A 17,160-nucleotide genomic window follows, 5' to 3' on the forward strand; every position below is an offset into this window, starting at 1 on the left:
GACAGATATGACAGCATTTCTATAAATAGAAAGTAGATGTCCGACTTGCCTTAAATCATATCCTATGATAAGGGACCTATACCTGATGCTGGATACCAAATATCAAGAGGCTGTGATTAGTCATAGCCAAGAAAAGCTTTAGGAAAATAATTTTCCTGCCTGCCTGCCTGCCTGCCTGCCTGACCAACATTCACCATATCATAACCTGATTTTCACATGAGAAATTCGACCATAAAAGTTGGGACATTATGATAAAATTAAGGTGGTAGACCTAGGGTAAGGGACTTTACTCTTGAAATCAGTGATTTGTTTGTATCATAATCAATTTCACCAAAGCTTTTCAAGCTTTCATTTGAAGCAGAATAAAATCAACCCAACTTACAAAAATGCTTACATGAGATTGATGTAAAATGCTAAATACAAATGTTCCAGTGATTTTTAAGAGTTGTGTCCCTTACCCTCTGTCTACCTCCTTAATTTCAATTTTCTACAACTTAAAACTGTATACTATATTTTTTTTTCTTCAAAATATTACACAACATGTGGAAATACTGTACTAATATATATCTTTAAAATCACCACCCAAAAATAGTGAAAACTAAAGGTTCTGAGCTAAACAGGGAAGGCAAATCAAAGTGCATGAAAATCCAGGCAAATTGGATTGCTTTATTTGTTAAGTTATAAATATGTCTATCAGACCAAACTTTGCCCTTGAAGAAATACTACAAACTCTGCCAATTATCAAACTAAAATGATTTAAGCCGTGCTTAAGAGGGACGGAGCTTAGTTGAGGAGGCACCACTATGTAGCTATAGGCGAACACCTGACCAATAGGAAAATTTGAGATTTCAAATAACACCCGCTCTGTGCCAGCATCACAATTCAAACAATCGTTGCCAAATTATAGACATCAATTCAGACATAAGGATTTTGAGCTATTCATGTTTGACTTCCTCTCCTTCCCCAATAAAAAATTGCCAACTTTCTGTCCCCAATAAAAGATTGCCAATGTTCCGTCCCTAATAATGCATTACTAGGCAATTTCATCCTTAACAAAAAAAAAACAAAAAAAACAAACTGTTAAGGTATCAAGCACTATGTGAAACAAGCTTTTAAATCCAAGCTCAAAGTTACGTTCAAGGAGGTCTTCTTTTCCATCTTTCCCTTTTGAATTGCCTAGAGCTGTCAAAATAGTGATTTAGAAAAGCTGTTATTCTGATTAAATTTATTAAAAAATATATCTCTTGTAAGTTCTGATGTTTTTTTTACTGTGACCAATTTGACTGATTTCCTTGAATTAATATTGAAAAAGAGTATACTTTTAAGTCCTCCATTCATTTCCGAAATAAGGTTAAAATTATTTCCCCAGTTATATAAAAGCTATGCAACATCATAGCGAAATTCTAAGCATTTTTTGGGGGGGAGGGGAAGCCAACCAACACAAGATTATATATCCAAAAGAAAAATCGCAAAGCAGTATATGATTAAAAGTTATATTTGTGCCAGAGTTGTGAACAAAACTTTAAAATGAACAAAATGATTGTGTTTACAAGTCACTGATTCCATACTATTTACTTTCAGTTCAGAATCAGATAATTGTATGTTTTTAAAATTTTATATGTCCACAAACCCTCAAACAAAAAAAAGTCTGATAAAACCTTACGGCAAATCAACTGATGCAAAAGCAAATGAACAGACAGACCATAATCTATATGCCCAAAACCTTCTTTGGAAGGGCATAAATAGGCTTAAAATTGCACTGATTGAATGTGATTCCCACAAAACTAAAAACATACAGGGTGCAGAATAAGCTATTTTATTTGTTGAAATCTTACAAAAATGACTGTGGTATTTATGTTTGGGTGAATAATCTGAAATCAAAATACATTTCGACTTAGATATATATATATATATATATTATCATAAACAAATGTACATAAATAAGATTCTAAAACTATGGATATGTATACTAAAACATCTACTAAAGACTATAAGAAAAAAATATTTGTCGCTGATCTAAGGCTAACTAAAACCGGTTTTCAAGACTTGTTTATCTCTTACAGAGAGTATCATACTTATACTACTAGAACAAAAATAAACTTCCTCAATCATTTTTTTTTTGTCTACTAACAAAGGTTAAAGCCCAAACCCCTCCCCCATCTCATTTTCTTTTTGTAAGACATTAAGAAAAAAAAAAACTAAAAAGCATTACCCCTTAACATATTTTAGACCCATTTCTAATGGCCTAAAAACCAAGAAACTGTCTATCAAGGGAGTACTTTAAGGGGGTACCTGACATCTTCTCTTGAATAAATTTGGTGTGTTTAAATTTCTTCAAATTTTATTCAGTATTTTACTTTGATATAAGAAGCAAAATATATAAATTTCAAGAATTTTAAGCACATGTTTCATGAGAATAATTTCAATCAACATAAAATAGCTTCATCAATAAAACTTTTGATCACTAAGAAGCTTTAAGTTTGATATCAGAATGTCACAAAATCAAACATTTTGCTGATTTTTTGCTGGTATTTCCTTTAGGTGTTGTGTACCCCTTAAATGGCTTATGATGATATAAACTATGTTAATGACAATGTTTTTATTTCATCTTAGAGTCTTTGTGGTCCATGAAATAATTTACTTAAAAAATAAAGTCAAAACATGAAAGTCATGATTTAACTTGAAAGAGAACCAGTTGTAGAGGAGTAAAAATCATAGTGACAGATCAAGGAGATTAGTGGTAAAGGCCAAAAAAGAAATTTTGAATCAGGCATCATCATAATTACATTATAATGCAAACAAAGATAGAAGATATGGCAGTCCAGATTTAATTTAAACAGATATGATTAGATTCCAAATTCAGAGAAACAACACCATCTTTGATTAAAAAAAAACTCACAAAAAAACTTGAAACTCCCTAATACCACTCACAAACAACATGAAATCTTTTGTTTCATTTAACTAATTGGGAAATTCGGTGAAAGTGACTTTTTATTCACAATTCATCCCAACAGTCCACATAAAATATGACATTAAATGATGCAAATTGCACAATGCTAAAATTATCAATAAAAAACCACTTTGAGTTGATCACATTATTCATTTCTTGCAAATAATGTTAAAATCCAATTATTATGATGAAGTCCATGCTAAGTTAATTAAAGTTGTGAGTTTTGATAATAATGGATACATTTGTTAGTAAACCCCATCCTTCTATCATCTCACATCACTATAACTCTAGCATTCAGAAATAGCTATTACGCCACAGCCAATAAATACATGTAATGTCAATGATTTAAAAGATTGGTATTCAGAAAATCTTATCGAAAGTTTTTAGGAGTTGATATATTGACTTTACCCTTTCCCCTAAAAGAAAAACAAATGTTTTCACGAATCGATACATGATTAAAAAATTTCTTTTCAACAATGTCATAAGGAGAATTGATTTAAAATCGGAAAGTTGTTACTTCTACCGTGTAGCCAAAACATACTATATATCACACTTATTAATGCCGTGAATATTATGATCAGTGAATATTATGATCAGTAGCGGACAAAAATATCTACATAAACCAGCAACAGATTTGTAGCAGACGACACATAGAAAGGGAGATAACTAGAGTTTTAGTGACTACTGTATACCTGTTGTCAACAAATCTGGTATGACCATTTTAACTACCCCACCTAAAGCATTTCCACCTAAAAACAATGCCAAATAGAACTGACTATATTCTAGTCCAGAATAATGCAGAATTAAAATAAGGTACTTCAATAAGCCAGTTGAATCATGATGGCTCAAGTTTACAAAACTGAAAGTTATGAAAAAATTAATTAAGCTTGATTCAATACTGAACTGAATATAATAAAAATAAACACACAAATTCATAAAAGCCAAAAAGTTACATGCTCACATTTGTAAAACCCTTGAATTGTAAAAACTTGAAAGGAAAACATGGGAGAAACTCACAGTAAAATATGAGAAGTTTGGAAATCTTTCTTTTTTATTTCTTTTCTTAAATCCCAATATTTTTTTAATGACTATCCACTATGCCTATAACATGCCAAGCAGTATCTGTATATTGTTTAAATATTCACTCCACAACATAGTTGCATATAAACAGAATTTAAACAAAAGAGAGATTACAGACAATATTATGCTGTCATGGTAACAAGTTATACCTGCAGTTGAAGCTGGACGAAAGTTACCAAATTTAGTCTTCATTCTTCTTTTTTTGCAAGGTTCATCAAGGTCATCTATACAAGTCTTATGTATATTTAACTCACAAGCTACAATGTACAAAAATACATATGAAAATTAATGTAAACTGGTGAACCATAATAAGGGTTTTCAATAACAGTTTTCATTCCTTGTTTCATTATGGAGTGTCCATCCCCACCACAAGAACAGACTTATTCACTTTGTTGTAGTTTCCCTTTAACATTCTAACCAAAATTAGAAACATGTTTCTAGGAAAACATAAGATGCTTACCCTACCAGCACTCCTGGTCCATACTCAAAGTTTTTAATGTAATCTGTGTTGCTCATCAAAGTTTTTAGTGTAGTCTGAGTTCCTTACTTACTCTTAAGTTTCAGTGTGTATTTTTTCACACACTTTTCAACATGTAACTTCAAACTTTAATTGACCTTTTTTTCATTTTCCCAACTGTGACTTCGTTTTTTTTTTTAATTTTGAGCAAAGGAAAATAACCTTCCAACCCGACAGACTGGTTTACCGTCCATTTAGAGCAATGAACAACAGTAGACTTCAAATTCAAATATTTGACTTATTGTAGCTGCAGCAAGTTGGTTACTTTTGAATAATTAATTTAAAATCACTTAACTACTTACCAAAGTGTGAATGAAACTGCCAACCAGGTTGTCAGGTGTTGGTGGGTTATCTCCCTTTGAAAAACTTACTAAAACGGCTTGCATTTCATAAATATGAAAAACGACTCTTCACACAAGCACATAAACTTCATGTAAGTGTGGCCTGAATTGACAACGAAGGTCACAAATCATTATCCTACAACTAGAATCTGTTTATTTTCACAAAAATGCTAGCCCTGTGCTTTAAAGTGGTAGACCTAGGGTAAGGGACATAACTCTTGAAATCAGTGATATGTTTGTCTCATATTCAATTTCATAAAAGCCTATCAAGCTTTCATTAGAAACAGAATGAAATCAATCCAAGTTACTTTGATGCTTACATGAGATTAATATAAAGAGCATGAATACAAACATTCCAGTGATTTGTTAGAGTTGTTTCTCTTACCTTAGGTCTACCTCTTTAAATAGAACCACTTTAACTTTACAGAAAACAATCTTCTAAAGGGGAGTTAACAACTTACTGCTACATTGGTATCCTTGGTAGCCTACTCCCCATATTACTTTTTCACAAAGCATACACCTTTCCACCTTTGTATAATGCTGTAGCTGAAACTGGTGATTATGGACCTGAAAAAACAATCAAAGTTCATCAAGTCAAACATTTTAAATTTTCAACCTAACACAAGAAAGTATCTTCTTTTGAAAAACATTTTATTTTAATACAGTGAAACCTCTCCAAACCAGACCCTCAGAAAACCGGTCTACCCTTCAAACCGGCTGTTTTCAAAAGTCCTGGCCAATTTACCTTAAAACCTGTCAGTTTTGTCTTCAATAGACCAGCCACCTCCTAAAACCGTGCATCCGTTTTCGTAGAATCCCAAATATTTAGCAGTACTATTACATTACAATAGACCTTTTCTCAAAACTGTAAGGCTGTAATTCCAAGGAACAAATTGAGTGGCAGAGCTGCCAACCCCAAGTTATGAAAAATAGTAAGGCTGGGGGTCTGTCGGAAATTTTATGTATTGTAAAATACATTACTGGGCAAATACCGAAAGACCACAAAGCAATGGCCAATATTAGAAAACTTATGCTAAAATTGTAAGGGTTGGCAGCTCTGGAGTGGGCAAACTCTTTCAAAAAAATTTGCAACACAATGATATTTGTTTAAACTCAGACATGAAACAAATGAAAAACTCTCTATTCCCACCAAAAGGGCATGTAGTTATATAATAAAAGATTTTGATAAAAACAGTAACATCTTCAACATGGATATATTACCTTTTTCTTGGCTTGTCCAAGTTTTAATGACCGTTTTTCTTTGGCAATAAAGCTTTGTACTCTGTCCATGGAGGAATTATGCTTGCTGACACCAACATTTCTCAGGAATGTGTTAAGGGCCCAGCCCATGGCTAAATCACGTTCAGATTTGACAGCATCCTCCCCTTCTCCTTTGCTATAAAAAAAAACACTTCAATCTGTATAAAGGCTAACAAGCATTTCTGGCCCCTGCTCCACAAAACATATAAAAAATTAAGTTTGATAATATTCTTAACTTCCATGGCAACACCAATCAAACTCTGGAGATTTCATGGTATTACAAATAGTAAAGAAAATAACAGTCACATGCTGGTGAAATGTGTATTCAGAATTGCTATAAGGTTAGCTCTCAAACTATTTTGTGCCATGCTTACCTCTACAATATGAACTTTTCGAAAACATCATAAATTTGCTCATCCTAAGCAGGAGTTCAAAAATATTACATATCTTTTATTACTATCAAAATATTTTTAACTTGACAGCAATCCAGCAATAGAAATCCTAAATTTATATTACATCCCAAAAGAACATTTGAATAGGGCACTTTTATACATCACAAATTTTACAATAGGGTTCCATACCACAAAAGGAATGTTGGGATTAATTTAGGAGGTATGGCCCTAAGGTACGGCCCTAAGCAAGCATTTAATAAACTGTATAAATTGGCAGTTTTGTTAATTTCTTAGTCCTTCCATTTAATCAAATCATTCATTTAAACTTTTACTACAAGAAAAATAAAGGTAAATACTGTCATACAAGGTCATGAAAGGTCACCTGTACACATTGATCAACAACATGTAATTCACAGTCACAGAACATGATTTTGCTCATTGTCAATGAAGTAGGAAATTTGGAGGAAATTTAATATTGTGGGTAAGGTATAGAAAAACACCATTTTCTGTCTGTTCAAAACAAATCTATAACTTCAGTGGCCCTTTTCACAAAAAATGATAAGAGTAAAATTAGTTGTAAGTTATGACGTCACAATACTTTTTTGTACTATGACGTCATCACTTACGACTGATTTTACACTGACTTTTTTGTGAAAAGGACCGATGATACTGAAATTTCGGAAAAAAAGAAGGAATTTTTGTTTAAAGTAAGAAGAAAATCGTTTCTCATTTACTTATCATCAGTATTTATGTACCTTTAAAGCTAACATTTTTTCAAATTCCTCCATGATAGGAGATGCATATCTTAAATATGTATATAAACACTGTGCAAAATTAAAATAACATTAGTACAGTCATTATTGAATTATAGATTACACAATGTAGGTACCCTCCATGCATGACAGACAGATGGACTGGTCAACAAACAGTCCAGCGTCTACTAGAACTGCTTTTACTTTATGACACAGATATATACTAATTTACTCATAACACAGATATACTAATTAACTCACAAACATCTATCTAGATGAGGCATTAAATATTTTTCTACTACTGCAATCTCTTCATTTTTCTTCATGTTATCTTTTAAATCTTGAGCACCAAACATAGTTCCAAATCCTAAAAAAAACATACATACATACATATATACATACACACAAACACATCATACAAACATGTTTATAAATACAAATATGTTTATAAATTGCATTAAATTCTTACAAACTTTAACATTCATCAAGATTATCATATAACAACTGCATTTCTGCTTTTGTGATACTTTTTCTTCAAGTTCCATCCAGTCATTTTGTTGTTATTTTCTTCATAATGATGAATGAAGTCGACACATTTAAATAAAAAACCAATATACACCATACTAAGTACATTGACCTAAAAATAACACTTAGTAAGTATTAAGAGAGACGGACACACGTCAGACTTGAGCAGCTTCTAAACTTCATATTACCATGGTGAAGCAGGGAAAAATATCTTACCTAATTCCTTTTTAGAACAGAATTCATGCAGCAGAGTTTGTAGTTCTTGCTGTACACAGATTCTTGAATGATGGAAAACACTACGTAATATATCTTCTTTGTCATTTCTATGTGTCAGAATATTGTCAATCTCAACACTCAGGCTTTCATCCACATTCACTTTCAGTGGCTGCAGGGATGAAAAAATATATGAATTAGAAATATTCCATCTAAGCAACAATGCAGTGAAAACACAGCTAATGCCATAAGAAGGCAAGTTACTCTGGTCAAACTCTGTGGAACAACATACCAACACAAATAAGAAATTACATTAACTGCAAAATTCTTTAAAAAAAAAAACAGATTAAGATGCTATTTACTCAGCAAACAGAGTTGATGTCTTTGTGTGACTGTGTGTTAGTGTGTATTTAGAAAAAAAATGTATTATCAAATTTTTGTATTTTACTTTTAAGGGTCTCAGGGAAGATAAGTGTATCTAGTGTATCTGGATACCACACTTAAAAAACATATCACCCTCGACTGCGCCTTTGGAGAAATATTTACTTGGTATGGTATTTCAATTTAACATCCTCTACTACAGACACTTTGATTTAGTTGAATTATCAACTTCTTTGACGGCTAGATATTCAGGAAAAAATGAAACCGAGTTGTAACAAAATTGCCATTGTGATTTCTTGTTGTGTGATTGTGATTCATTTTCGATAAGATCTGATTAGTAGAAAGTTACTTACATTGTTCTCCAGAAACAATTTGATGATGTCTGTCTAGCTACTGTTATTTAATTTCAACATCAAAATAAACTTGCTGAGGCCTGTGTGTTATGATGTTGAAACTAAATAACTTGAGTTGATATTTTGTGATATTTAACTTTCACACAATATGAAACCTATTAAAAACTTACTGAACCAGCAGCCACTAAAAATGTAGAATAAATCTCAAATGCCCATTTCTTCAACTCTTTACTTGTTCCAGGAGCATTTTGATAAAAACCAGACACAATATAAAATAGCTGGAAAAGACAAAAATATCATGTATTACACAAGTGTTAAATTTACATGCATCAACTGTGTTTGTTTCAAATTGAAACATATTAATATGACCCTTAACCTAACTAATTGTCAATATGGATCTCCATCTTCTACCCAATGGCCACGCAATCCAGAGAAGCAACAATATTAACTCTGAAGTGTACACGAACATTGATATATAACCAGAAAGGGAATCGAACTTAGCCCTCCCTCATTTAAGGTGAGAATGCTACAAATAGCTTCAATTTGAATCAAACTTGGCCCTCCTTCATTCAAGGTGAGCATGCTACAAACTGAATCTAACTTGACCCTCACTCATTTGAGGTGTGCATACTATAAATAACCACAAACTAAATCAACTTTGGCCCTCCCTCATTTCAGGCGAGCATACTACAAATAGCTCACAAAGACAATAAAACTGCATTCAAAGAAATGCATGAGCATATTTTTTCTATGGTTTGCTATATCAGAAAGTTCAAGTTTAATGTCTACGATCAGACTTAGAATTAAGGTGGTAGACCTGGGGTAAGGGACAAAACACATGAAATCAGTGATATGTTTGTATCATATTCAATTTCACCAAAGCCTCTCAAGCTTTCATTTGAAGCAGAATAAAATGAAACCAAGTTAATTAGATGCTTACATAAGATTGATGTAAAATGCTGAATACAAACATTCCAATGATTCTTAAAGTGTGTGTCCCTTACCCTAGGTCTACCACCTTAATTCAAGTCTTCTATCCAACCATTTTTGCTTATGTTTGCTATCAGAATAAGAACGTATTCCACCTTACTGATGTACAATTTCGACTAAGAGCAGCCTCCCTTGTCAATTCTGCCTTTAAATTTACTCACTAAGCTAGATGGGTCATAACTCATTTGTAAAACATAGTTAAGGAAGACTGCCATGTGTGGAGATTTCCCGTCCAATGTCTTAAGACTACTAAAGACACCATTGTTAGCCTGCAAATAAAGGTAAACACGTTCAAATATAAATACGTTTCATATATTACAAGTAACTTTTACAGCAAGTAAAATGGTTTACTTCAGGGGATACAGACGGTCAAACCATTACCTGACCAACTTTTCTAGGTAGTTTACTGGACAATTGACAAGATTCAAACTTTCTATTAGTCATAGCTTTAAATACCTATAAAATAACAAATATTTTTAATATCCATGACAGTTATCCAGTTAACTACCTAAGTAATTTCATCAGGTAATGGTCACTCAATCAGAAGACCAACTCTATCCCCTGAAGTCAACTATTTAATCTGCTGTAAGACATTTTGGCAATGGAGAACATCAGCTTTGGGGTAATTCAACAATGAAAGATATTCAATTAGGAATGAAAAAGCACTTTCAAGAGGGGAGGAAAATTTCAACAAGACAACTTGGATGATTTTATCATGCCATGAAAAATACAATTAAGCTTAAGATAAATAAGGTAGTTTAAGGTCATTGTAAGAATATAAAAGTCAACAAGGTATTGGATTTTTACATAGATGTCGTGAAAAAAAATGGATGTACACTAAAGCAAATAACAAACAATGTCATTACGGAATTAAGTATCAGTCTTTATAAGTATTAGACAGAAGGTGATTCATGCATGTCAAAAAAAACCCCACTAAATTCAGTTTTATTTCTTGTTCAGAAACACTTACTGGTCTCATCAAAAGTCTTAGTATTTTTTCATTTGGGCGTTGCACTTTTGAGATACAAATTATATAAATTGAACATAAAATTAGCACTTTCCAAGAGTTATTGTTCTTGATTTGGTTTGATTTGGTTGATTTTATTGGGAGATAAATGTATGATTCTCTCTAAATTATGCATCTTAATAGAGAAAGGAGTGTTATTTTGTAAAAATATTGCATATGTAGACTCAAAAAAAAATGTTTGTTAAGTGGGTTTTTCAACACCATGAAACAGTTTAACATTGGTGGTGTCTGAACTTTATATGGACTGGTACTTAAGAACTGAATGAAATTACCATTTATTCAAAGCTAACTTGCACAAGTCAGATAAAAATATATACATAGTTTTAAAGAATCAAGTTTTGAACTTTTAAACATGCATATAAAATGACAAGCTACAACCCACAAAGGGTTAGGAGAATTTAATGTAAGCATGCAGATTGAATTTCTGTAATTTCCAATTTCATTTTCATAAAAAAAAAAAAAAAAAAAAAAGAATAAAAATAAGAATAAGAATAAGATTAATCCATAGAAAATATTTTAGAACATGCCAAGTCATGGAAAAAATTGCACTAAAAATTATTATTTGTATTTAATCATGTTTTTTTATCAAAATTTTCTAATTGGAATTAACAAAAATAAAATGGAGGGGGAAGCCAAGGAAAAATAAATAAAAATAAGAAATACACAGTATATTGGAAGCTTGCATGGTTGGTGCAATTTACATGTACTGAAGAAAGCATTTGACCTTTGAACTATAACCTTTCAGGAAAAGCAAATCTATATCAAGCAATGTATCTGTATGAAATCCTTCAAAGGAGTAAAATATGTGCACATAATAGTGAAAAAAAAAGAAATACAAATTATAATGCATTCACTAGAGTCTTTATTTAATATGAAACCCTTTTCCCAGCTATAAGCTAATTGCTGCAAAGAAAGTCCTTAGTGACTGTCCCATGAGATATTAAGAACAAAATTACTTATCTAATCCAAGATGATCAGCTAGGAGCTACTTTCACTTTTCCGTTAAAGGAGGTAGACCTAAGGTAAGGGACACAACTCTTACAAATCATTTGAACATTTGTAATAAGCATTTTACATCAACCTCATGTAAGCATCAAAGTAACTTGGATAAATTTCATTCTGTTTCAAATGAAAGCTTGAAAGGCTTTGGTGAAATTGAATATGATACAAACATATCCCTGACTTTATGAGTTATGTCCCTTACACTAGGTCTACCTCCTTAATGAAAGTTTTGAAAAGTAGCCATGGTAAATTTGATAATAACTTTTTCAACATGTTAGATAAAAAAAAAACATTTGGTAAGGTAGAAATCCACGGAATATGAACCCTGTCTTTGTAGAAAATGGTCAAAATCAAGATTCAGCCAGTAAATTATAAACCAGTCAAAGAATAAAAAAAATAAATAGAAGTAGTTTAATCATCTTTTCAAATCATTACTTGAAATCTAGGAGTTCCTTCTTTGAACCAATCAGTAGAAGTTTGTACACATTATGCGTTGGTATTGTATCCATTAATTTTAATCCTAACAAGCACTAAATACTCAAAATATATTCAACAAATTAAAAATTCCAGGTGGACAATTTATTGATGAAAGCATCTACTATAATAGTTGCATTCAAGTATTTAGGGGTCTTAATCCTACTATATACCCATTGTAAACTTAACATTAACATTTATTATTTGTAATTTTGTAACCATCACGTTCATTAAATGATCAAGCTTGATTAGGTCAGTAAGCAAATTAAAAGTGAAAAATGTTTTAAATTATTCTTTCTATTTCATTAATGTGGCAACAGTCAATAAGGGAGATTATTAGGTAAGTTATGAAAAGACTTTATATTAGTGCTACAAGGAAGTAAATTAAAACCTCCAAGTTCTGTAACCGCGCCAGGAAGTGAGATGCGTTAGAGTTGGACGATTTCCTCCGTTCCGTTAACTGAAATCCATCACCAAAGCAAATTGTTTACATCAGGAAAGAGAATATGTCATTGCAAATTTAACTTAACATTATACACTGATTACAATGAAAAAGCATTATATTTTTAGCATTTTCTTGTATCAATACTTCATAAGGGTTTACAAAAGAGAGTTTTTACCAAAAAGATTATACATTGTTGAAATCTAATGTATTTGGTAGTAAGACCACACTTCTGACTCAAATACTGAAAGATCTTACATAAAAAAAATTGCATTATAATTGTGAAAAGCACCAATAACATGCTCTTCACCATTCTATTACAGCCTCGACAACAATGATATTCAGAGAACAGAATTGATCTTTATACATTTTATCAAACTTTTATTTTATCAAATCAATATTGATTGATTGATTGATTATTATTTTATGGCAGATATTTCAGGCATTTCAGAACAAAAACAAATGACCAATCAAACAGGCTTGTACTTGTCCAACAGACGAGCCAGACATTTATTGTGCTAGCTATCACAGAAACAACAGCCTGCAGGTAGGCATGCCACCCAACTGCAACAAACAATTCTGAATGAGACGACCTCCCATACTTGAGGCTGGCTTTCTACCTTGAAATCACCAGGGTGATTTCATATTCATAAACAAGTGAATTGTCAATAAAAAATTAATTGTCCATTAACTACCAAAGGAAGTTTATCAAGTGATTGGCACTCCAACTCTAACACCTGAACTTTACTATAGCTTGTGCTGTAATATGTCAATGTGCCAGTATTTCCGTCAATGAAAAATTTTCGTAAGCTGAATAAAAGCTAACTCTCTACATAACAATTCTTTAACTTGATTTACTTTTGAAAAAAAGCAGTAAAAGCTTGAAATCACCAGTCTGGTTAATGATTATAACATAACAATAATGTAGATCAAATCAAAATTCTATGTAGCACTAACAGTGTACCTAATTATCATGTTATAGAGTGAATTGGCTTGTATACTTGAAAACTGAAAATTTGGTCAATCAGAATACATGAATTCACACTTGTCACTTTGCTCTGAATGACGCCAGATTTGTCTCTAAATAACCTTTAGACATCATAAAACAATGTAATTTTAAATTACGAAATGATTAATCTTTAAGTTGAAGGGAAATTTAGTAAAAAAAAACAATGGGATAATATATCATTTTCGTCAATGGCAACTACAAGTGTAAATATGTCTATTGACAAGAGCCTCTGAAGGCAGTTCTGGCTAACCAAGCCAAACAAAAAGCACATGTTCTGAAGAACTCTTCCAATACAAAAGATTCCTTACAAGTATACTAGAAATTAGTTTAACACTCTTATGAAATGATAAAAATCTTTATGTAAACAATATTATGCACAAAGATAAAGAAAAAGCCCACTTCAATCTTTTAGGCTTGTAAGTAAAGAAAGTTTTCTTAATTAGTTTTGGCTTAAATGCTTAAACTTTCCTAGCATAAGCATCAACACAACCCTACTGAAGGCCACACATCTAAGACAAAAAAGTGCAATTACAGATTTGATAAACAGAAATACTACTTACAGTGCCTGAAGGTTCCTCATCTGAGAATTCATCGTCTTCCATTGCTATGATATCTTGCTGGCCACGTTGACCAGGACCCCCGTATGAACCTATATTACTAGACTCCTACAACAAATTAAAAACTTTTCACTGACAATGAATATTGAGAGTAATCTGCAACACATTTTAAATATAAACTGAAAGTTCATTAAAGAAATAATGAACATAAAATCTCATTCCAAGTTGTAGGTCAACAAAGAACAAAGCTTTAAAAGATTCTCATGTAGTATATTTTTAAGCCTTTTATCATCATTTTTTACACTGTCAATTTTTAACAAGCATCATATCAAAAATAACAAATATGCAGAAAAATAATTTGTTAGACATTAACCAACAGTAATCAGCAAGCAAATCTAATTACCTCCCCTTTCACACTTACATCATATCCTGAATCTTTAGTTGTACCAGATGAAACGGAATCGTTGTCTTCACTTTGAACAGTAAGGTTACGTGGATGAGTGGGTGTGGGTGAAGAGCTTGGGCTTAGTGTAGGAGATTCAGATGTGCTGTTTGTGTCTAAATGTGTCACAGGCTGAAAGGGAGAGAACTCTTTATTTAAATGGCTTTAATAACAAACTTCTATCAGAACTTTAACTTAGCAAGTTTTTGCATTACATAATTACTGAAGATAATACTGTTTCTTATAAATAGTTATCATGTCTGTACATACAAAAATTTTGAAATTCTTCTAAATTAAGTTGTTACTTAATATCTGCTGAGCATAACCAAACAATACAAAAGGAAGGTCAGATATTAAAAATTTCAATAATAAACATGGGTACTATTCATTAAGATCCTGAAAATAAGAATGCTGCAATATCAATTTAAAAATAAGATCATCCCACATTAAAAAAATCTTTCGTACATTAAAAAAATGTTTTAATTACGGTCTTTAAAAATATCATCATGCAATTCAACTTCTGATTGGTAAAACAAATTGATTTTAAGCTGAATAAGAACTCTCCAACTTCATTTGGAAACAATGCTTGTTCTGCGAGGTATGTCTCACTCGTCCTTCCTGAAAACAAGTCTAATCCATAGGTAATGACGGTATCTTTAAGCTACATCATGTACTTGTTTCTACTTTATGGAAACAGTGCAGTTTCAAAGTAATAAGAATAAATGAAGAAAAACTTTTCAACTTTATAATTGATTGTATTCTTATCACAAATCACAGTATACTGTATAAATATATTAGCCTTCTCCATAATACACAGTGTTAAACCATGAATGGGGATGAAGGGTGTTTGCCAAAAAGTGTATGAAAAATGAACAATACATGAACAGTGCCATAGCCAGAATTTTCTTTCAAGAAAATATGTTATTTTCTTAACCAGGAAGTAATTTTTAATTACATAGGGGTGACAAGGAGTCTATCCCCCATGGAATATTCTGGATAAAAAAAGTGATTACCAGCCACTTTATTCTTCTGGCTAAGAAACTTATGTAAATGAGTGATAAGTAAAAATAATACTGAAATACAAAGTCCTCATGATAAAACAAACAAAACTTTTTAAAAGGAAGGAGACGATTTAGATTTTTCTCAAAAGTTTACAGACAAAGCACTTGTTTACAGCATACCAGTTAACCTTGGGGACAGCTCATGTCAGTGATTCTTCCCCACTGACACTGTCTCATGTGGGAGAAAGCAAACTATTCATGTAAAATTTTAATTATTTAACAGGAAATAAAGTAATTTTAACCAAAAACCTATCACAAATCTGACACTTTTATGTAGGAAATTCTAAATTGTTCATTGATTTATTTGAGAGAGTTAACAGGTAAGTTACAAAAGTCCACAGTTTCTTAAAGAAATGTTAAATTATATTGTAATCAAAACTTTTTACATTAAAGCATCTGACAGGTTCTGAAAATTAAAATAGGGAGATTATGCACATTTTTCAAAGTTTATCATGAGGACAGGCAAATATTTTGACATTGAACAGAACATAAAATTAACATACAAAATATTTGCCGTTAGGTAAACCTCTTACGCGTACAGAAGAAGAATCTTGTGAAGGTCTCCTAAGTGCTTGCCTTCTTGACCATTGCGGCCCATGAAAGCGCTAAATAATTTAAAATAATTCATATTAACAAATGTTTTTAAATAGGTATACAAATGTAGATTCTTGATTAATTCTTTTCATAGCGAGTAGTATAGTTAACTTCACGGGAATGAGTTAGTCTTCCTTTGATTGAATGACAATCAACTGAAGAACTTTTTAGGTGTCCCGGTAGTTTATTGGACAATTTACAAAGAGATATAAGCACCCATGAAATGATAGAAAGTTCAATTGTACAGTTAATAACCTAAGGAAGTTCATCAGGTAATAGTTATGACCAATTCCATTCAGTGAAGTTAACTAAACTATTTGCTGTAAATAAGTGAAACCAAGTAATGATTTTCACTGACATGGAGATAAGCTGGTATCACATGCCTTCTAAAAGAGCCTGCCATGCGCATAATAGTTTTAATTCTTAAGAACAGTTAAAATTCAATTTCAACCCCACAAAATGCATGTACAAACAAATAAATTAATTCGAAGTTTCGCTTAACAAATTGAACTATTTCTATAGTAAGCAGTCATTAAAGAAACAATATAGCTTTTTATTATGAAATATGAGCCTTGCAGTGAGTGAACAACTAACAGAAAATGCATAAATCAAAACGAAAAGAGTTTGCACAATATTTGCAGAAATCTTCTAACACCTTTTTTTTGCAATGGACGTGCTTTTTCAAAGCTTGTGATAGATCCAGTACCAGATATCATTTTAGGCCAGAAAAAAAAATGTCTGTTTTAGGTTACCCTACTTACCATAATTTTTCTGCATACCCTAGCACATTTTATTAAT

General features: G+C 31.7%; 1 protein-coding gene across 38 annotated transcripts in view; it reads right to left on the reverse strand.

Annotated features, from left to right (window-relative positions):
• Nucleotides 1–17,160, reverse strand: part of LOC148617168 (rho guanine nucleotide exchange factor 11-like) — a 123,056-nt gene that overhangs the window by 36,811 nt on the left and 69,085 nt on the right. For 12 of the 38 annotated variants that reach the window (XM_088584578.1, XM_088584559.1, XM_088584560.1 and 9 more), the window contains 12 exons: nucleotides 14,687–14,839; nucleotides 14,269–14,373; nucleotides 12,649–12,717; nucleotides 9,916–10,023; nucleotides 8,935–9,042; nucleotides 8,034–8,202; nucleotides 7,554–7,659; nucleotides 6,110–6,284; nucleotides 5,350–5,455; nucleotides 4,180–4,287; nucleotides 3,643–3,699; nucleotides 1,135–1,182 (listed from right to left, as the gene is read on the reverse strand). In XM_088584578.1, coding sequence (XP_088440704.1) covers nucleotides 1,135–1,182; nucleotides 3,643–3,699; nucleotides 4,180–4,287; nucleotides 5,350–5,455; nucleotides 6,110–6,284; nucleotides 7,554–7,659; nucleotides 8,034–8,202; nucleotides 8,935–9,042; nucleotides 9,916–10,023; nucleotides 12,649–12,717; nucleotides 14,269–14,373; nucleotides 14,687–14,839 — 1,312 coding nt within the window. Of the gene's footprint in view, nucleotides 1–1,134; nucleotides 1,183–1,835; nucleotides 1,872–3,642; nucleotides 3,700–4,179; nucleotides 4,288–5,349; nucleotides 5,456–6,109; nucleotides 6,285–7,553; nucleotides 7,660–8,033; nucleotides 8,203–8,934; nucleotides 9,043–9,915; nucleotides 10,024–12,648; nucleotides 12,718–14,268; nucleotides 14,374–14,686; nucleotides 14,840–17,160 lie in introns of all 38 variants that reach the window. The other 26 variants (XM_088584580.1, XM_088584579.1, XM_088584568.1 and 23 more) reach the window with 7 other exon arrangements.

This window comes from Perna viridis, chromosome 5 (genome assembly GCF_037379345.1).
Source record: "Perna viridis isolate PV_CMFRI_1.1 ecotype Kerala chromosome 5, ASM3737934v1, whole genome shotgun sequence".
In the NCBI taxonomy this organism is placed as follows: Eukaryota; Metazoa; Mollusca; class Bivalvia; order Mytilida; family Mytilidae; genus Perna; species Perna viridis.